Source organism: Cynocephalus volans, chromosome 10, assembly GCF_027409185.1.
Source record: "Cynocephalus volans isolate mCynVol1 chromosome 10, mCynVol1.pri, whole genome shotgun sequence".
In the NCBI taxonomy this organism is placed as follows: domain Eukaryota; kingdom Metazoa; phylum Chordata; class Mammalia; order Dermoptera; family Cynocephalidae; genus Cynocephalus; species Cynocephalus volans.
Genome location: NC_084469.1, coordinates 28429502 through 28452207, shown reverse-complemented (window position 1 = coordinate 28452207; position 22706 = coordinate 28429502). Strand labels below are relative to the sequence as shown.

The following is a 22706-nucleotide window of genomic DNA, read 5'->3' as shown; positions in this document are numbered from 1 at the left end:
AAAGAGCTACGCAGACAGTTATCAGTAAGAAAAAAAATGGAAACAACTTAAATGTCCTAAATTAGGAAAATATCCATGTGATAGAAGATCACTGAGAATGTTCACAGAGTTCTTGATTACACTGGGAAATATTTACAACATGATGTTAATTTTAAAACATAGGTTCAAAGAAAAAAGTCACAGAAAAAAGATTGGAAGTAAATATGCCAAAATGCTAACAGTGATTGTCCCTTGATTGTAAGATTAAGGTGTGTATTTCTTTATACTTTTCTATACATTGTAAATGTTCCTCAGTGATCCACACTAATTTGATAATAGGAAAAGATTAAAATGTACATAATATTTTTGAAAAATAAAAATTTCTAAGGGTAACAGACAAAAACTTAGATATTGAGGCAATATTACATAAGAAAAATAAAATACGTGTACTGTGCTACTGACTCTGACATTATAGTGTACAATTTATTTTCAATGCAGCAGCTAGAGTATCCTTTAAAAGGGCAGGACAGGGGCAGTCAGATCATGTCTCTCCTCTACTCAACACTCTCCAAGGACTCCCCACTTCACTGAGAATAAAAGCCAAAGTTCTTACAATGGTTTACAAGGACCAACACAATCTGACCCTCCACCACATCTCTGACCACTTCTCCCCAGTCCTGACTTTGCTCCAGTCCCAATGGTCTCCTTGCTGTTCCTCTGAACCCACCAAGCATGCACCTGCCTCAGGGCCTTTGCACCTGCTGTACCCTCTACTCGGAATGCTTTCCCTCCACATAGCCACATACTGTGCTTCAGACCTCTGCCCAAATGTCATTTTATCAGTAACCCCTCCCTGACCCCCATATAAAATAGCAACTACCCCACTCTTCCCAGTGCCCCTTCTCACCTTTGCCCTGAGTACTTTACCATCTGTGACATTGCAGAATTTACTGTTTGTGGTCTCCTTCCACTAGAAGAGTGGTTTTGCCTGGCTCAATAAATGTGTCGAATGACTGAATGAATGAATGGATTAGACTGTAAACTGCTCAGGAGCAGAGGGGCCAAGGCTCACATTGCTGCACCACCAAAGTGCATAAAACAGCAGCAATGCCAACCCGACAGCCCCGGGAACATCTGACCAGCACTTGACTCACTGCAGAAAAAAATACTTAAAATTACAGCCGGAGACGGTGGAAGTGAAGCCCCACAAGGAAGGGAAGGGAAGGGGGCTGGGAAGCGTTGTGTAAGAGTTTCCATCAGAAAACCCAAGTTCTTCTGTTTGGATTTGGCTTGTGCTACAGGACAGAACTCCAAATTTTTGTCACAGACTCAGAACCAGCCATACGCGACACTTAAAATCTGACATTTTCAATGCCCTCTCTATTTAGCTTTCTCTTTATTATGATTAGATATTTTTCTAAAACAATAAGGCATTAGGAAATCAATTACCCCGACCCTCTCCAACCCCAAAAGCAGACAGGAAAATCCAGACATGGGTTTGATCTCCACAGGCACCCAGACTCATATCCCATGTGTGTGCTAATGACCCCACCCGATGAGATGTCCACTGTATGCCTGGGGCTGCAGAGAGGAAATGTTCCTGATCTTGCTAAGCTTTACTGGCCTCTAAAAATGAAAGGACGAATTGATAGCGTAATGCACAGCCTCATGGACTTTGCCTTAGGAAAGATAAGAAAATTCATCCTAAGCTATTTTGGACTTTTCTGGGCACTGGGGTGCTCTGGAGATGAGGATGGGCTGGTGGTAGGCCCTTTCTGCACGTGGTCGCTGAGGACTGTGAAAGAGTGTGACAGTGACTCGTGGTGAGGCTGGATGGGGCAGCAGCCTCAGAAGCCCTCCACTAAATTGTTGGGTTTGCTAAATTCATCTTTCCTTCCATCCACCTTCTTTTCCTTGACAGCTCCTTCATCTCTGCCCTCCCACGGCTCAGCTGTGACCATCATTTCATCCTGCTAAAGTGTCTCCCTACAAGATAATGATTTAAGGGATTTCCTACCTGCATCTTAAAAGGGGTCCCCTGAAGACCAGAAGGACCTTGAGTTCCAAGGGGGAATTTCTGGAGGGGGAGGAAGGGAAGTCTCTAATGTTTATGGAGTACTACTCTATGGCAGACGTTTTGCTGGATTCTTGCAGCAACTCCATGAAGCGGGCATTAGCATGTCCATTTCATGATGAGGAATCAGGGACTTCCAGGCAAGACGGAATGCTAGTTCACACTTTGAAGCCCTGCCTGTTCCAAAGACACAGCAGTGATAGACAAAAATATTTTTAAAACAATAATAAGTAAACGTATCTGTATTCAAAAATAAGATGTGCATCTCAATAGATCAGAAACTGAAAATATTTATTATTTTGAGGGGCTGAAGGCACAGTCCACTGAGATCTGGGCCCAGACACAGGTGGAGGCAGCTGTGAGTTCCATGTTTCGGGGACTAAATGTGTCCCATGGAGGTGGGGGATCAGAGCCAGAGTCACTAAAAATGGGGCTGGTGAGGGCATTTCCTACCTGGGAAAGGAGGCTGAAAAAAGCAGGGACCTGCCCCAAGACAAGTGGGCACAGAGGAAAGCTGGCAGCACACACCTGGGGCTGCCACAGCTGGGACAGTTGGCTCTGGGAAGAATCCCATTATCACTGTGGACAAGCAGCTCACCAAGAACCCAGGACACTTGGCTTTACCCTGCGGGACCCAAGACCCTGGTGGAGAAGCCGCAAAACCATTCAGCAAGGAGAGCTGGGTGGGAGGGAAAGAGAGAGAAACTGACACCCTCTCAAGATAAGCATACAAACCAAAATTCCAAAACACCTGAGGAAAACTAATGCTGAGAGAGACAACCAACAAAACTAGCAAGCAGGGGATAGTCTTGAAGAAAGACCAGTGAATTGGAAGGCAGTACTGAAGAATTTACCCAGAAAGTATCACAGAAAGATGAAGAAATAAACAAGAAAGAGCAGCTAGGAGCGATGGAGGATGGATGGACAGGCTCTCAAATGTATCCTGTGACATTTCCAGAGAGGAGAGATGGAATGGCAGAATAACGATGTTCAAGGAGATCACAGCTAAGAATTTTCCAGAACTGAAGATGTTTAATGGATCCCAAGATTAAAAGCACATACCAAGTACCAAGCAAGATAAAAAATAAATAGAATAAACTCATATGTGGAAAGCCGTGGGCAGGAGGGGCATGTCCCTTGTTCTAGCCCCACCCTGCCTGCCCATGGCCCTCCCCAGACGCGGCCGGCCACGTCCTGCTCTGACTGGCTCCATTTCTATCCTGTGCAGTGAGGAGAGCCCTGGGCTGGGGGTTAGGAGACCCAGTCTAGCCTCCTGTCTGTTACTGAGTCTTGATTTCCCCCCCTAAGACAGAGTCAGAACTAGAATTACATAACTTTAGCGCCAGAAGGGACCTTGGGGGTGGCATCGTGACAGCAGCCCATAGCTGTATTTGATTTCCACCTCCCCCACCTGCTCAGTGCCCTCTTGTGCCTCCATTTCCCCATCGGGAAAAGGGGATGAGAACAGCATCCACCATGTGGTTGCGTGAGGACAACATCAATGGACACGCGTAAGGAACCTGGCGCAGTGCCACGCACATAGTAAATATTCAGCCTGCAGGTGCCATGACTATTACTCAAATAGTAGCCCCCCACCAAATGCCACATGCTCAGACACTCGTAGTGTGAGGGTCTTCCCAACGAAACCACAGACCCCCAGGTATAGAACCAGGGCCTACCACCACCTCTGCACAGGGGGAATGGGCAAGCCAGCAGGTTGACCCTCCCACTCATCCCCTGGACAACTATGGGCAGTCCCTCTTTGCCTTCCAGGGAATCCCCTTCCAACAAACAACCATCCATTCCCCTGTGCGAGTGCGCCCCCAGCCCCTGCCCTGGCCCAGCCCCAGCCTCCCCCACTCCCTACCCCGTCGCCCTGGGGCCCTACCTCTCTTTGCTCACTGCAGATCTTACACAGCCACAGGGGCCGCTTCTGGCCAGAGGAGGCCTCGATCCCACATTTGGTGCAGACTTTCTACGAGAGAGAGGACACAGGTGCATAAGTGCTTTAGCTTCCTCCTGGGCTGAGGGCTGGGACAGGTGTAACCAAAGGACACTTTGGCATCTTCCAAGGGGATGGCTTTTGCTTCAGGCTAGAAGGCTAGATCACCCAAAAGGCAGAGATCATCTGAAATCCTTACTTGGCTTTGGGGGCACGGCGGATGTGCCCCATCCATGGATCATGATATAGATCTACTCCCCTGCCCCATAATAATGTTCTGTTAGGACCTCAGCAAAAAAAATGAGCTTGCTGACATTCACAGCTGCATCATTTTCAACAGCAAAGAACTTGAAACAACCCAAACGCCCAATACCAGGGGAAGATCCAGGCAGACACCACAGAATGTGATATGGCCTTAACACGGCAGATTGGGGGCAGGAAATAGTCACTTAACAAAGAAAGCTTGCGTTTGTATATAATCATGCGAAAGACTCATGTATGTGCCCAGCAGGTTAGAAGATGCCATGGTGAGAAATACTAGTGACACCCTCAGCACTTTCTTTATGCCAAGTTCCTTCATTTAACGACCCCAGCACTCCTATTACATAAGCGTTAGGTCCATCTTACAGGTCAGGAGTCCGGCTTGAGGAGTTTGAGAATTTGCCTGAGTTCACCCAGCAAGTAAGTGCTGGATTCGGGTCTGACTCTAGAGCCATTATATCATTTCCTCTGGACACATAAACAGCCACAACCTAGACTCTACAGTGTTTTTCCTTCTACAGAGTTGTTGAGGCTCATAACTTTAAATACACAGTTTGCTTCCCCTAAGTGCAAAGCAACAAGCAGCAGTGGAAAAGTCCAGAAGAAACACGCTGGGAGGGAGGCAGAGGTGGATTTGTTGGGGCTGAGAGTGGTTCCCAGCTAACCCAGGCAGAGTCTGATTCAGCGACAGCATCTCCTCCTCAGAGGATTGTCACACCAGCTAATCAATCTTCCTGCCACATGGAAGCTGCCTGGTCCCTGTGGGGGTGGGGGCTCTCTCCAACCCCCCTCCGAGGGAAGGCTGGATCTGTTGTTTGGCCTTTTCTGCAGGCTGCCAACTGAGCAATGAGCACACCTCTCCGCAGAGAGTGAAATGTCACCAGCTTGGCTTCCCAGAGCATGTCGTCACCCGCCCGATTGGGTGGCTGAGCCCAGTGCTGCAGGAGGGAGCTATGATACTTTCCTGGGGGTACAGATTTGCTACATCCAACACTCAGGGATGAGAAATATCACTTCTCTTATTTTTCCAAATAAAATGTAATCTGCTCCAAGCACTCGTCCCTCTGGGTTGGCAGGAAAATCTGTTCCGGGTCCAGGTCACGATTGGGGTCCCTCCCCAGCTCTCATGAAGGTCCCAGGCTCAGAGCCTTTGGTGGTCCAGTACATCTGGGGAGGGTCCACTGGGTGCCATCCATGCTGTCCACAGCTGTGCCGCTGGCTAAGCTCTCACGGTGCCTTAAAAGGGGTGGGAGAACAGGGCCACTTCTGTGCCAGTCTTGGGTTTGGAACTTTGCAGGGCTGGGTTGAGCCCCTCCAGGGACCAGCAGCCTGTCTCTCCGGAGCCCTAAGCCTCCAGTCCTGATGCAGTCTGGAGACCCTCCCCTCTCCCACCCCTTCCACCTCTCACCCCCAATCCTCCTACTTCTAAGACAGGGACCCCCATAAGGGGGTCTCAAGAAACAACATGGGCCCTTCCTCCCTGGGTGAAGGAGAGAGGAAGGAGGCGCTGAAGCCAGTTGGCTTTGTTTTCCTTGTTAATTCCCACTACCCGCAGTACGCGTGAGGCATGTGTGGAAACGAGTGTGCCCCCCTCAGACAGGTGAGGTTTTTCACACTTCCAGGGTTTGGTGACAGCTCACCTTACAAACACACAGAGTGCTCTGCCCTTCCCAGGGCTGTTGAATGAGAGGGTGGTGCTGGGAATCAGGAGGGAATAAAACACCAATGGCCACTTTTATTGAGCAATTATGTGTGCCAGGTACTGCAGCCAGCCTGGCAACAAAGTGTGAAGGCGGTTGGATGCTATGATCCCCATTATACAGATGAAGAAACAGAGGCTCAGAGATGCTACAAACTACCCGAGGTCACACAGCTGTTTAGTGATAAAGCATGATCTTTGTCCAGACCCTTATTGGGAGAGCCAATCAGGCCCTCCCCTGCCCAGGTGCTGGGCTGGTGCCCACAGCTCTCTAGGGAGCTGGTTCTGCTCAGCTGGGTCCCTAAGATGTGTCCGATGGTTCCCAAATGAATGGGCAGAGAAGGCAACACAGGATGACCTTGGGACCAGGCTTTTCTGGGGATGTGAGTGCAGCCAGCCCACTGCACCCCCCAACACTGGTTCTAGGAGCAATTCAGGCCAGGGAGTCTCACAGTTCTGGAGGCCTGAAGTCCAGGTGAAGGTGTCAGCATGTTGTGTTCTGGTGAGAGCTCTCTTCCTGGTTTACAGATGGCAGCCTCCTCACTGTGTGCTCACATGGTGGAGAGAGAGAGGACTCTGGTCTCTTCCTCTTCTTATAAGGGCACCAATCCCATCACGGGGGCTCCACCCTCGTGACCTCATCTGAGTCTAATTACCTCCTCAAGGCCCCACCTCCAAATACCATTGGGGGTGCAAGCCTCAACATATGGATTTGGGAGAGGATACAAACAGTCAGTGCATAGCAGCCTCCCACCAGGACTGGGCCCCTCGTTCTGCTTTGCACATTGGGAGCCCTAGAAATGGGTGCATCATCATTTGGAGTCACTTAGAACCCTCAGTCCTCCTGTGGGGACTCCACCTCACGCTGTTCCATACTCTGTCACCAATTTTATGTTCCTGGAACACCACTCTCAGCTCTTTCAGAGGCAGTGCGGCATGGTGCTAGTGCATAGGCTTTGGGTGAGGCAGGTCTGGGTGGGTCCTTGGGCAAGTTACTCAAAGGCTCTCTAAACCTCGAGTGTTCTCTTCTGTAAAATGGGACAATAATATTTATCTCCTAGGGTTGTTTAGAGGATTAACTGAGATACACATAAAAAGCAAGAGCACATTATAAACACTCAAAAACGCCAGTCACTTATTACCAGTGACACCCCCTAGAGTCCTATTCTGAAACCTGGCGTGATTCTCTAGGCCTGTGTCACCTGATCGGGTATACACCAGCCACAGGAAGCTATTTAATTTGAAATTAATTACAATTAAAAAATTAAAAACTCAGTTCCTCAGTCACACTAAGCACATTTCAGGTGCTCAACTGCCATACATGGCTGGTGGCTACCGTACGGTACAGCACAGAAAAAGAACATTTTCATCATTGCTGGAAGTTTACCCAGTGTCTCTGGCTGGCAGGGGGAATTGGGCGCTCCTGAGGGGCTAGGGCCACAAAAAGGTAACATGCGCCAGTTCAGATAATACATAATTGCTGCTCTATTAAATCTTGGATCAATAAGAGAATAATGAGCCTTTCCCCCTTATGGGTTTAGTCTTTGTTCCCAGGTTCCAACACAGAAAATTAAGCAGGTGGTATTTTAAAAAGCCAGTGAGAGAGAAGGCAAGCCAGCCACTCCAGCAACTCCGTGCAAACAGAGCACTTCACGATCTGCGCCAAGGACAGCCCCAGCGCCCAGGGGTGGCCATTTGCTTCCTTGCCTGAGACGGGCTTCCTTTGAGCAGAACTGCCCTGGGCAAGTGAGTAATGGCTTCCTGGGCTTGTGCCTCGTGCATCTTGCAGCCTGGAACTGTGTCTGAGTGTTAACCAAAGAGAACCTAGCTTCTGGGCTTGACTCGGAACAGAAGTGACAAAACTCTAGGCCTTCAGACCACACGTCCTCTCTCCTCACTTTTGTCTCAGGCCCTCTGCGCATTCCCTTCCAAATGCATATCCCACTCTGCAGAACACAGGAAACGGGATGCCTCACGGATGAGCCCATAGGAGACAGGCTTTGGGGCAGGAGAGAGCAGAGTGTGCCATTTACAGGCAATCTTGGACTTGGCACTTAACATTCTGAGCCTCATTTCCTCATCTATAAATTGGTGGTAACAGGCAGACTTGTGCCATAGTTGGGAGGATCAAGGGGGACAATTCACAAAAGTGCTTGGCACAATACAAGGTAAAGAGCAGGCCACAGCTGCAGTCCTTTGCCAGCACATCTGCCTCAGTGAAGGACGCAACATCTGTCAGTCGTACGCACCAAAACCCAGCTGTCATCCTCGATTCTCACTGTCCCTCACCCCCACCCAAATAATCCATCTCCATGAGCTCCAAATCTCTCTCGGACCTGTCAGCTCCCCTCCGGCACCCCTTCCTGATCCATGCTGCCACTGCCTGTGCCTGGCCTGTGCCATGGCCACCCAGCAGGTCTCCCCACCCCCACCCTGGCCAGACTCCAACTGGTTCCCGACACAGCAGCCAGACTTATCTTTTCAAGACACAAATCTAATCATGTCATTTCTCCCATCCCTGCCAGCTTAAAAGCCTTCAGAGGTTTCCTGTTGCTCTTAGATGAAGAGCGTGCCCTTCACGTGATGCCTGTTCAGGCTGGACCCTGCCTCCCTGCTGGCCTCAGCGAGCACCTGTTTCCTGAGCTCCGGCTGTGTTGGCCTTCCTTCAGTCCCTGGTCCCTGCTTTGCTTCTGCCACAGGACCTTTGCATGTGCTGCTCCCTCTGTCCAGGATGCACTGGGTTAAATTGCCTCCTCATTAACCTCTGCATCCTTCAGACTTCAGCAAAAGCACCGCTTCTTCAAGGAAGCCTTCCCTGACTTCTCACCCAGTTGGAGCTTCTTGCCTCTTCTTCTCCACCGTCAAGGTTGCTATTTTACCCTTAGTTATGTGGCTCTGGGACTACTGTCACTTTCCCCACTGGACTGTCAGTTCCCCAAGAGCAGAAACCATGTCTATTTCTGTTTGCCCTCCAGTTCCCAGTGCCTGGCACAACTATTTGCAGAATAAACAAATGGGAGCTACTTTTAGCATTATGATCGAGAAGGCAAGATATGGTCTCTCCTGGAATATGCCAGTCTGCTGGGAAGCAAGATGCACAGAGACATGAAACACTCACTCAGCAGCACAGGGCGAGGTGTGATCAGGGCCACACCGAGTGGTGCAGCCCAGAGGGGTGACAGGAGGTCAGAGGAAGAGCCTCCTGCACGTGGGGTGGAGTACCCAGGGGAGGGAGCCTCATTCACAGGGTCTGAGGCATGAATCTAGGCTGGCCTGGCGACGGAGGGTTCTCTGCTAAGTGTGGGTAGCAGGGAAGTCTACTCCCACCCTCCACATGACTGCTCCTGCCTGTTTCTCTGGGGATGCACCCTGCAGGCCACCTACGTGTGCAGATGTGTGCCGAGGTCTGACCAGGCACCTCCTTAATGTCCCCATCATCCAGGCCATTTAGTTATACCTCAGCTCCCTGCACCCCTTACCCCACACCTTCCCCTTCCCACCACAGCCAAGAACCAGAAAGTACGATGGCAAGGTCTGAGAGACCACACACACCCAAGCTCAGGCACGTGCAGCCCAGGTCGGCCTTCACAGACTTGCTGTAAGTCCCTGACCCACTTCACATAGATGCCACCAAGCTCTGTGGCATGGTTCCCAAGTGGCTGTCAATGAAAAGCTGGTAGGGGGCTTTGTGTTGATGTAGGTAGAGGGCACAGAACTGCTCCAAGAGCAGGCGCCACCATCTCACAGGAACAGTGGCCTGGGATCGGTCAGTAAGCGGGCAAACAGCCACACACCCGTCCGCGGGCCCTTGCGCTTCCCAGTCCTATCACTTATCACATAGAAAGCGACATTCAGGACGCTCAGCAGGCCAGAAGCAACGAAACTGCATTCCGTACAAAAAGGCCCCAGAAATGTACGCTGCACTCTAGAAGTGAATATTAAAGGTGGTTAATTTAAAAATATTTGGTGCTTCACTTCCACAAACATTTATTCAATGCTGTATGTAAGGCATTGTTCTGGAAAATCTGAGGATGGATAAGACATGATGACCCTTTGTCCTCAAAGATTGCCCCATTGAACAAAGGAGTTTATAAACTAGCAAAATTTGTCTGGAAAATTACTTTCCCGAATTCGTTACTTCAATGAACTGAAGTTGGTAGGTGAGACGGTTTCTCAGTAGGGGAACTACGCTGCAGATGACATTTATGGAGGGGTTATCCACCTACCCCAATAAAGTAGGGAAAGAAAGAGCCGCGTATGAGTGAGCTCAGCACAGCCACATGGCCACGTGAGGTGCAAGCCTGCAAGTGCGCGCTTCATGCCACGTGATGCGTTCCTTCTGCAAGAAATCTGATCTTCAAAAGGAAAAATCGGATTGTGGTTCGGGGAAAGCTATGCAGCAATAAAAACAATGACGATGTGAACAGAATACGGTATATATATATAGTGACGAAGCTGTATATGTAATGAAATGGAGTGATATTCATAAGTAAAGAAAAAAAAAGCATGTTATAAACAGTCCACACAGTATGATGCTCCCCCGTATAAATATGCATATGTGCCTTTATCTATTTAGAAGTCTATATATACACAGAAAACTATCTGGAAGGATATCAGCCAAAATGTAAATAGAATTGTGCTAAGTCAAAATCTATTTTAAATGGATAAGTAGAATTCCTATTTAAAGTAAGCCTTTGCTAAATGCTGTGGGACATCACTTGCCCCAACTTCATTTTTCGACCAGATCTGGATTTTTGCAGGTCGGCATGGATTAAAGAAGCAGGAAGCATATGCACAGACAGGCAGGGGACAGGACTCATAGGTCGACTGTGGCTCAAATGTAGATCATCATGTCTGTGCATCCCCAAGCCTCCCAGATGGCATCACCGGATCACTGACCCCTCTGGTCACAGGCTCAGCTTTGTTCCACACTGAGATGTCATCAGCCAGGCTTGGAGATGCATCACAGCCTGGGTGGGCCAGCAGCAGAGGGTCTGGGAACAGCCTTGTTGCCCTAGACTCGGATCTGGAACCCAGGTCCTGCTGCCAAACAACTTTAAATATATACAATTCACATACAGGATGTATATATTATAAATATTTATACACTTTATTGGGCACTTATGCTATGCCAGGCACCAAGCTAGCTGTTTTATGGAGAATCTCATTTAATTTTCCTAACAACCCTATGAGGCAGGTATTACTGTTCCTGTTCTATAAACAACGGACCTGAGGCTTGAGGTGAAGTGACTTCACGTGGGGGACTGGGATGTGAACTCTCTCTGGCTAAGTCTCAGATGTGGGCTCCTGCTGCCTTGGTTGGGCCTGGCTGCCTGGTTGGGACACTTCCATGCCTTCATCCTCCTGCCTGGACCCAAGACAGGGCTGGCTCCCTGGGCTCCATCCCCTCCTCCAGAATTATAAATGAGTCAAGCCTCCAGTGGGAGCGGGCACAGCCAGGCCCTTCTTCCTGTTCATTAGGACACAGCTTGGGTAGCCAGCAAGGCTGAGGACACACAGTGTTCTAGACCTTGCCCTGACCCCTTGCAAATACTGAGCCATTAGGTCCCAAAGAGGCACAGACTTAATAATGTCAGCCGCCTGCTGCTTGGGCTGAGATAGAAGCCAGGAGGCAACTGAAGAAGCATTTCAGAGGGAGACAGGTCTCCCTGCACTTCCCACCCCATGCCCAGCCAGGGCACATCCAGCTCTCTCCTCTGGCTGCAGTGGCTGCCCAGTGAGTCAGCATGCAGGGCCAGGTGTCCTCTCTTCACCCAGGCCTCTGAATGGCTAGACCACCACCCTGAGCAAGTTCTTCCCTCCATCAGAGGAGCCACTGACGCTGCTGGGGACCACCTGCAAACCCTAGGCCTGTGCCAGTCCCCAGCCCCCAGCGCTTCTCCCAATTGAAAGCAAGTGCCATCGTTTCCTGCTGATTTCAGGACTAGCTTCCAAAATACCTCCTCCCTCCACCTGCCACTCACAGCCAGTTACCACCGCGTCCCAAGTGGAGGGGAGTGTTAAAAAAGGCAACAGCATCAGCTCTCGATTATGAACATTCACAGAGCACATAATAAGAAATCATAACTCAGATGTGGCTTTAGATCATTTCTGTGCTCCTGCCTTGCTGCGCGAGTGTCTGACTAGGGAAATCAGGGTATTCAGACAAGATGAAGCCATGAGACTGGCTGGGGGCAGGGTGGGCGAGAGGACAGTACCCGCCTGCCCTATCACACCCTGCCTGTTAACCCTTTCCTGGTCCTCGTTAACCTCAGCATCTCCTCTCAGATGGGGAGACTGCATTCCAGTTTCTGCCTTTTTTGCAACAGAACATGGGAAACAAAGAGGTTTGAGCCTCCTTGGTTGGGCCGAGGAGGTACGCAGGTGGGTGACAGGACCACAGTGGTGGCAGTGATGGTTTCACAAGAGCTTAGGCAAGGGGTAGGGAGAGGTTATTCAATCAGAGGCTGAGAGGAGGTGTTTAAAAACCAGCAAATCTAATAATGTGCAGTCAAAAGCAAGCATTAATTCATTCGTGGCATTTGTGCAGAACATATGGGTTCCAGGTCTGTGCCCAGTGTGAGGTGTCAGGAAGTGCCCAGGGACAGTCCTCAGGTGAAGACACATAATACAAATGCTGGCCTGAAGGGACAGAGCATTAAGTCTGGCCAAGACTCAAGAGCACCTGCGCAGAAACATGCGACCAGAGGGGAATTATGGAAAAATATGGAAGGAACAAAGGATTCGTCCTCGCAGGGCTGGAGGAGACAGCCAGGGACAGCTTCCTGGAGCTCTGTCTTAGGTGCGTGCCAGATGTCAGCCCCTGAGGCTGGGTGATGCCTGAGCTGCTTGTCCCCACCAGCATCCCGTTGTGGCCACAAGTCTGCGACTCCATCTGGGGTTGGTCTCCTCTAGGGGGGTGGTCAGAACCCCCAGGGCCCGAGGACAGGACATGTGTAGTGGGAAAAACACATTCAACATTACCTTCCCTTTTTTCTAACACGCAATATTATTTTGAAATTTCAAATAGCATGAAAAGAACGTGGAAAGTTTCCACGTTTATCAAAAGGGAGGCTGGGTTTTGAAAAGTTAAACAACATGACTCTGAAGTCCCGAAGGAGCAGAAAAAGGAGCCCACCCCCTCTGTCCGGGTCAGGAAGCTGCGTGGGGGACTCCAGAATGATCCCCTTCAAACATCAACAGGGGTCTCGTGGGGCCTGGTGTGGGGACAAGCCATGACACCGATTCTCCCCAGGGGTGAGTGAAGACCAGGAATCCACATGCACAAGTCCTTGACTCTCCCCTGAGGACGGCTGTGTCGGGGGTTCTCTAACACAGCCCTCTCCAAATCTCCCCTCACTGAGCCAGCTGCGGAGGGCTGGGTGAAGTTCCATCACGAGGTGGCAAGGACTGCATGGACTGGGGCCAATCTTCCCATGAGCTCTGAACTTGGCCTGCTCCACCCTGCTGGACTCCAACAAATCCTTCTGGGACTAGAATCCTGGAGCCCTCAACAGCTCCTTCTGGCCCTAAAGGGAGAAACCCCTTAGTCCTGCACCCAGCGGCCAGCCTGCGCTCCTGGAACTGACGGGCCTGAGCCACAGCTGAGCCCTGCAGGCCCTCCTGACTCCTGGCCCCATGGCCATGTGGCTCCATCCAAACCACTAGGGAACTGACACTCTGGTCAGTCATCTCCCAGGACCACACTGTCATGCAGCATCTATCAACTCTCCAATCCTGGTCTCCCTCACCTTTCCAAATCACTTCCAGGCTGGCAGGGAGCCAGGGCCAGGGAAGGCCCCGGTGCTGGAAGAAACTGGCTCACATCAATCCTGCTCTCTGCCATGTGTTACTTAGTGTTACAACTCATAATAATGATAATAGCCACCATTTAATGAGCACTGATTCCCCGTCTGGCACCATGCTCAGCCCTGAACACATATTATCATTATCGCATTTAATCTCGTTGACTTTCACAATGGCTCTGCAAGGGAGGCTTTATGATCTGAATGTCATGGATGAGGAATTGAGGAATCTCTGGTCCTTGCCTGGAGATATTGGGTTACTTGGCCAACTTCGTGTGAGGAGGAGGAGGCAGAGCCAGGACTGGGACCCAGACCCAGTATAAGCAAGAGCTTAGAGGACACACACTGAGTGCTGGACATGGTGTGAGTGCTTTATGTGGATGACACATTTAACAAGAGTGGACCTGAGGCACAGATGGCTGAGGTCATTTGTCTGAGGTCACATAAGGTTAGTAAGTAGAGGGCTGGACTGCAATCCCATGCCCTCGATGACACCCCACTACTGCTGAGAAGGTGCTATGGGGCTCAGGTAATGGACATCACTGGTTATGAGCGAGCCGGGGAGGAACCGAGTGGACAGAGTTGTCCTGTAGGCACTGGGGGTACAGTCCTCTGAAGATAAAGGGCAGCTGGACATTGGCCATGCTGGGAATATGAACACAGGGAAGTGACAAACCCAGAAAAGCCAGCTCCAGCTCCCCCAGCCTGGCCCCGGTTGCATAACCAACCTCTGCTTTCCGGAAGCCCTGGGCCAGGGCCTCCCACAGACTGTTTCTCACCAACAAGCACCTGCTGCCTGGTAGTCACCTGGCCCAGGCTCTGTTAAAGAAGCCTGGTTTTCAGAGCCATTGCCGAAGAAAAGGCTGGATCATTTTGTTTTTAATCCCCAAGTTCTGCATCCTGAAAAAGCCCTCCCCCTCTCAGCAGCCCCTAAGCCCAGTCTGGAGGGAAGACATTCGCTTCAAACCCAAGAAGGGTGTCGTGGTAACCTTGATTTGTAGCCAGTCAGTCAGAAGCACAGGTCACAACCTGGGCTTGCAATTGGTGCTTTAAGTTGGGGGCACTGTTGTGGGACCGAGTCCTCAACCTGTGGGATCTGACACTATCTCTGGGTAGATAATGTCATAACTGAATTGAATTAGAGGACACCCAATAAATGTTGTTAAGCAACAGAACGAAAGAAGTAAGAGGCAGTCAAGAGCAGACCCTGGGAAGTACCACCCTCTTCTGGGGGCAGGTGGCAGTGGCAGGGAAGGCCTCGGGACAGGGAGCAGGTGGCAATGAATGGGCCGGAGAAGGCAGAGGTGACAGCTCAGCTCTGCTTCTGGAAGTCTGGTGGCGGAGGCAGGCAGAGAGCTAGGGCAGGAGGGGGCTGGGCAGGTGGGCTTGAGGGAGGGGTTTTAGGCTGAAGGAGACATGGGGTGGAGGGGTGGAGAGACAGTGTAAGGAGAAGAAGGGCCCCACCTGGGCCACGACCTGGGGGGAGGGGAGCGCAGGAGGACCTAGAGCAAAACCATGGGCCCAAAGCAGGAGGCCAGATAGCCAGCCACCCAGCAAACTCAAGTCACTGGGCCAAAGAGAGCAGAGCAAGGAGTCGGGGAGGCTCTGGTGACTGCAGAAGGCCAGTCCAGGGCCCACCAGAAACCAAGTTGGCACAGACGCACCTGGCCAAAGCCAGGAGACTGCCCCTTGGGAGCCCCACCTGTCCTGGGGTGGAACACCGGCACCTCTGATTTTCCAGGATTATTTTCACTCTCAAAAGGTCAGTCTATGTAAAAAATACCCTCTTCCTTCTCTGTGCCTGGGACACAGTAAATCTCCTCACAGCCAGGAATTACCTGTCATTGGAACCGACTTTCTATCTGAAAAATTCAGCAGACTACGCAAATACCTTAGGACTTCTTAACATCCTAAAAGCCACAGCACTAACGATCGGAGAGGGGCCCTGGTGATGTGCAGCAGCAGGGCTCTAAGGAGAGCAATGACAGGGGCCAGGTAGAGTCAGGCCCAGCCCTCGGGCCTTAGAACTCCTACCTGGGTATTTCATTTATGCTGTTAAAGTCAGCAGATTGCAGCCAGGGAATGGACGGAGGGCCCCGGACGCCATGTGGAAGTGTTTAGAGTTTACGCTGCAGGCAGTAGGGAGCCATTGAAGACTTTAGGGGGAGGGAGAGCATGACATGATCAGAGCCGTCCTTGAGCAACATGAACAAGCAGAAGAGCAGAGAATGAGCTAGAAAGTAAATGAGTCTCCACCAGTCGTCTGGAGCCTGGTGGGGGGCCCTGCAATGGCACCACAGCCCCTCCCCTGGGTAGCAACCCAGGCGCCCGGGCCTCACTCCCTGGAGACCCAAACTACACTACTGCCCATGCCTGGATGTGGTTCCTGAGCAGAAGAGTCTTGGGAAGGTCCAGCAGATTATCACCCCTCACAGCCTCAGTTTCTCCATCTGTAACTCTGGGAGACTCATCCCTCCCACAGAAAGGGGGATGACAAGGAAAGAGTTTGGAAGGGAGAGGGCTGAAGAAGCCTCAAACAGCCTCTGATGAGGCCTGAGTCCTGGTTTTGAGGCCCAGGCTGAAGGCAGCCTCGGGTGGAGAAACTGGCTCCCTCTTCTCCCCGTGGCTCCCCCTTCAGCAAGAGAGCTGCCCTAGTTCCCTCCCGTGGGGGAACAGACGACAGGCTCAATCCACCCCGAGTGAAGGTCAGTGAACAGCAAACAGCTGTAGGAAAATGTCGCAGCAGGAAACGAGGGGCGATGTGGGAGGGATGAGGAATCGCGGGCCTTCTGAAGTGTGGCAATTTGCAGGGCGCAGCCGGCGAGGTGTGTGGTGCGGGCCACGCCGCAGACTGGAAATGTCATTATCTGTTATTTACCACAACAGACGACAAGAGGCTGCACAAAATTACCGTTCCTGGTAACAGCTGCTAAACAGATTTGCCAACAACACTTCCTGCTGCCGGAGCTCTCTCAAAGCGACACTGACCAGACCCAGGGAAAAGAGCCACTGAGTTCAGGTGGCAAGGGGCCCGAGGGGGTGCTAGGCCGGTGGCCTCAGGGAAGAAGGCACTGCAGGACAGCCTGGACAAGCTGCACAGCCCTGAACCAGTGTCCCCAACATCCCAACCTAAGGCTCCAGAAGCTCTTATCCACTCAACGAGGGGGCCAACCTCACGGTGCTCTGGTCCATGACTCAACCACCAAAAATCCCCTGCAAACGTCCACATGTCTAGCCACAGTCCAGCCACCTTGGGGGTGTGACAAAACAGGATAAGGCCTCAAGCCCACTCTGTAGAGGGCACTGCCTCAGGAGGGCCCAGGGCTGGCCCCACCCCCTATGATGGGTGCTCTGCTCCAGGGGCTACGATCCCTTCCCCAGCCATCGGTCTTGGCACCCCATTTGCAAGCTCGCACCAGACATCATCTTCTGGGGAACTCATCCATTTCCTTAGCTTGCTGCTTCCCAAAAGTTATGTAGTCAAAGTTCTGAACTGAGCTGTAGGAGTCATTGTAAGGCCCTGGCTATGTCACTGGAAGTGAGTCATCTCTGAGCCTCAGTTTCTCCATGTAGAAAATGGGTATAAACACTACCTTTTGCCTACTGCTCTCTGGGGGGGCCATGATGGAGATGACACAGAAATGTCAGAGGCAGAAGGGGCTCTCAGAAGCACATGCCAGCCCCACGCTAGCTTCCTCCTGCACAATCCCAGTCTGAGCCAAAGCAAACCCAGCATGGCTCTAACATGACAAAATGAGCCACATTCCGGAGGTGCAGAAAGACGTGCTCCAGCTCTCAGCGCGTTGCTGCTGCTCCCCGATCTGTGGACACTAATGCTGCAAGGGCTGAGCCTGAGCGTCACAGGAGAAAACCGCTAAAAGGGTTCCTCCAACCCTTTGCTTTTACAGGAAGGACCTGAGAACAGCAGGGATTTTTATCGAGGTCACACGGGGAGTTGCAAGCACACCTGTGACCGTGCTGGATCTCCTGACCCCCGCAGGTGTGGGGGTAGCAGGGCAGGTACAGCTGAGATTTGGGTGTGTTTTACCTGCAGATTTAGGCGACACTGCCCCTGCCCCACCCCACCTGCTACATCCGTATGATTTACACCAAGGAGCTGTCTGGGAAACGAACTATGTCCTCCACTGGATTTCAGACACGGGTGGGTACATGTCTGTGTGTGGTGGGGGAGGGAGAGTGGTGAGCAGAGGAAAGCAGCAGAAAGCAAACTGGTACGGCTGTGGGAGACGTGAGGACCGAGGGAGGAGATTGGCTGTAGCAGCAACAGGATGACAAGTGTCTGCGGTCTGAGGGGCGGGTCCAGGAGCAGCCCTTTGGCTTTTATTTGCAGCACCCCAGTCCTGCCCCCAACAGGGTGTGTTGGCACCTGGAAAAGAAGGTGCTACGGGAAGTATGAAAAAATCCCTTATTTTATATAGCTCCTAAGAATGGAATTAGATTTATATGTATAGACTCAAGGGGATGTCTTTGATATGTTATTAAGTGAAAAAAAGGAAATTACAGAATAAGGAGCGTAAGAAGGTACTTCTTAAAGTTCATGGTAAAATAGAATTAAAAAATACTACAAATCTTTCCATGAACTTTTGGAAGTATGCTCGTATTGTGATCCCATTAAAAACAAACTGTACATGAATACACACCTGTATACATATGTATATAGTTTCTTTATACCCATTAGCCCAGGCCTCAGATGTGTACTTTTGGTGAGTGGGAGGGGTGTGAAGGCCAGACACCCAGACTGCTAAGGTCAGGGGCGGGGAGTTACTCTTTCATACACGTCTGTATAATCTGACTTTTTGTAGTTGCTGAGCAGGTTACTATGTGTCTGCTGCTGTTTCTAAGAGCTTATCACATCCTTCACTCAGTTCAGTGCTCACAGCCACCCTCTGAGGTAGGTACTTTTATTATTCCCAATTTCCAGGTGAGAAAACTGAGGCAGAGAGAGGTGAACTAGCCCAAGTCAGGAGAACACAGGCAGGTGGAAGGTACTGCTCTAAACTCTACGTGATAGTGTAAATTACTTTTAAAATTCTGGGAAGAGAAAACTAATCAAATGATAAAGGTCACTATGCCATTAAATTCTTTAGTCTGTTGGGGCCCAAACAACTGACCCTGGCACACCTGCCCGGCCCCCACCAACGACATGACACAGCAGGGAAGGATGTCACTCCCTTTCTCACTTCTGAGCAGCCTGGTGCTCTGGGTGGGGCTCATGGGACGCTCTGACATTTCAATGGTAGGACACCTATGTGGGGATATTAAGTCAATGTCTGGCAATGTCTCCAAACAGACCATTCGGGCAGGTTCAAAGGGAGAAGACAGTCACCCCCCACCCCACCGGTGGGTGTCTTCTCCTCCCCCTGGACTCCTGGTCTCTCCCATCTCGCTTCAGTCACCCCATGACTTCTACCGCGAGGCTGCTGACCTGGCTCCCCGGCCCCTTTCTGACCCATGGCCTGCGATCTAGCAAAAGACTCCACAGTACACACGGCTTCCCCCAGGACCCTCAGCCCCAACTGCACCAACACACCTGTGAGCTGCCTCCCCACACCTGCTCCAGCCCTAGCCCACCCACCATGGCAGGCCCTGTGGATAGTGCAGCCTGGTGGGCAAGGCTGTCAGACCCCGCCACCCACCCATATGTGACTGGGCAAGGGACTTAACCTCCACTTAGCCTCCATGTCCTCACCTGCAAAGTGCAGATCGTGACCTCCTGAAGTGGCTTTGATAATTAAGTGGGCAGGGGCCTGGCACCGAGTGAGCTCTCAGCCACTGGCGGTTTTTGTTATGTCTAACTCTTAACTGTATTTAGCCTCCCTTCCAGTTGTTCCTACCTTAATTCAGGCCCTTGTTACTGCTAATTGGATAATTCAGTAGCCATGTGCTGACTCCAACCCACTACATGTTCCTTCTTCCAAATCTGCATCTGGACTTAACCTCCCCAAAGACCCATATGCCTGTTATTGCCCTGAGCAGCAGCCTTGATGGCTCTCCTGGCACAGGATAGACCCAAACTCCTCAGCCTGGCACGCAGGGCCTTTCTGATCCTCATGTTACCCTCTCTCTCCCTCAGTCTGCTCTTACCCCTTGCCACACTCTGTCCTCCCTCTGCCTGCCTCTGTATCCTCCCTTACTCCCCCACATACCCAAAGCACCAGCCATGCCACACGTGCAGCAGTCCCCGCGCTTCCTCACCACCCTGCCTCTGCAGAGCTGTGCCTCCTCCTGAATGCCCTCTCCGCACCTTGTTATTCCTCCTCCCAGGCCCAGCTCAAACATCAGCTCTGCCCTGCAGAGTGGAGGCCTCCCCCACCTCTCCAGGTGCCAGCCCAGTTGCCCGCTGCACTTCTGCTCCAGGATCACTTCCTGCCTCCCACTCCTCCAGCACGTCTTATCCTGTGCCACATTATGTCACCAACTGTGAGCTCCCTCGGGGCTTGGTGTGCAGGTGAACTGAGTGGGCACAGTCTCCAGAGGGCTGAGGGACTGACCACAGGACAGGTAACTCAGGTCTCTGTGCAGGAAACTCTGGGCCTTGCCTCCAGGTGCCTATGTGGTCCGTAAGCCCACCCTGGGTCTCTGTAGCCCCTTAGCTGCCACAGTCCTGATGACCCCAAGCTAAAGGTCATTGGCATGATGGGTGAACAGAATGGGCTCAGAATTGCACAAAGTGGCAATTCTTTCTTTCTTTGGGAGAAAAAAAGAAAAACCATGCTGCAGGCACCAAAACAGCAAGACAAAAGTGTGCCTTAACAGAGACACTCTGCTCGTCAGACTCCCGAGCAAGCGGATGCTGCGTGGTGTCTGGTCCAATCCTCCCACCTAGAGCCAAGTCAATTCCTGCCAAACAGCCTCTGTGACACAAAGCAGCCAGAGAGGGCCCCTCAGGGTAGACGAATTAAGTGACTTTTTCGGGAATTTAGGAAACATCAGTAGCTGAATGAAAAAATCTGTCTTCATAATGAGACACAAACACATGTCTTCCACATCTGAATTAGGTTAAGGAGGAGAAAGGACACTGAGAGGCCAACTCGGAGGCAACTCTGATGAAACGGCTATTGCTCAAGGAGGCTGCTGCTTCTATGGCTCCCCCAGAGGGGCAGAGGCATCCAGGTTTAGGTTTGGAAAGGGAGTGAGGGACAGGAATGACTTTCAGCACACCCCCATTTGGGAGGGAGGCCCTGCAGAAAAGCACCAACCTGGTAACATGTTGGTGGGACTGTAAAATGGGGCAGTTGCTGTGAAAAACAGTCTGGCAGCTCCTCAAAACATTAAACATAGAATTACATGATCCGGCATTTCCACTGCTGGGTGTACATCCAAAAGACTGAAAGCAAGGACTCAAAGAGATATTTGCACACCCCTGTACATAGCAGCATCATTTACACCTGGAAGCAACCCAGGTGTCCACCACAGTTGAATGGATAAGCAAAATGCGGTGCACCTACACCATGCAATATTATTCAGCCTTCAAAAAAAAAAGAAATCCTGACACATGCCACAACATAGATGAACACTGAAGACATTATGCTACGGGAATGTGGTTAAAATGCAGATTCTAGTGCAGGAGGTGTGTGAGAGCCGGAGATTCTGCATTTCCAACAAGCATCCAGGCAATTTCCACGTTGCTGGTCCTCAGTCCACGTTCTGAGTAGCAAGGACCCCATCAGCACCCAGCTCCCTTCACCACCAGCCTAATGCCTCCACCTCCAGGAGCAGCTCCCCGGAAACTGGGTGGGGCCATGGCTCCCAAAGCTTCCCAGGACAGAAGCAACATACTTCTCAGAAGCAAGCAGCCTCTTTTTAGGAAGTGCTACTGTTGGCAGATCAGAAACCACCATCTCTAAGAGCGGAGGGGAGGGTGCTGGGAATAAAACAGGGATGGAGGGGGCAGGGCACTCTTTTCAGAGTGCCTGGCCCAGTGGGCAGACAGGAGAGTGACAAGGAAATTCCACCTGCTCCTGCCTTGGTTCAGCAGCCTCAAGTCCCAGATACTGAACAGGGCGGGAAACTGAGGCTTTAGGAAAATGACACAGCCTCCACCCAGCCCGGGATTACTGCCAGCTACCCTGCTGGGGTGTGGGCTGACCCTCAGCAGGACACCTCCTCCTTAGAGCAAAGTGGCCGTGAGCTGGTGGGCGGGAGGGATTAGCTTCTGTCCCAGCCCCTTCCCTCCAGCAGTCCCCCATGCTATGCTGGGATGGTGCCTGACCCCACCACCCACCAGAGCTGGACTTCCCCTAAGGGCTAGAACAAAATGCAGGCTGCTTCATTCTCTTTCACCAGGACTCAGCACCCATGACTGAGACCATCATTTCACAGGCAGGCTCCCCTGCACCCACACCGTGGGACACATTTGGCTGAGATCAGAAAAAAATCAATTGCTTCTCTCAAATGGTGACAAGGCCATCCTGGTCTCAGGCGGGTTCCCTTGCAGCCCCGCTCAGCCTCCCCATCATTGGTGAAGCCGGACTCTCAATTAGACTGAAAGCTGGCTGACTCAGATCCTAAGCAATTAGGAGTGCCAGGCCTCTCTAATTAATCAGCCAGCCCTCTCCCTTCCCACTATAGCCCTTGGATAATGAGGGCAGGCAGCCTGGATACGCAAACCCAATTACAGAGGGGACGCTATGCCAAAGACTGGTACCATGGTTCTACCCGCATTGCTCATTAGATTGTGGCTGCTGAATGCTGCCAGGGCTCTTGCTGGGAGCGCCTCTGTGTGTCCAGGAGCGTCTCTGTGTGTCCAAGAGTGTCTGGGGAACTGTCCTCCCCCACCAGGCCTGGTCTGGACACTTCTCCTGTCAACGATCTCCCCAGCATCCCTACCCAACAGCCTGCACAAGTCCACACACCTCCCAGGACCCAGGGCTGCAGCCCACCATGAAAGGTAAGGAGGTGGAAAGCAAAGATGGAGATAGACAG

At 51.4% G+C, this 22706-nt stretch overlaps 1 protein-coding gene across 1 annotated transcript in view; it reads right to left on the bottom strand.

Annotated features, from left to right (window-relative positions):
• Positions 1-22706, bottom strand: part of RPH3AL (rabphilin 3A like (without C2 domains)) — a 93409-nt gene that overhangs the window by 58225 nt on the left and 12478 nt on the right. Inside the window, 1 exon segment of the mRNA XM_063111355.1 lies at positions 3942-4028. Coding sequence (XP_062967425.1) covers positions 3942-4028 — 87 coding nt within the window.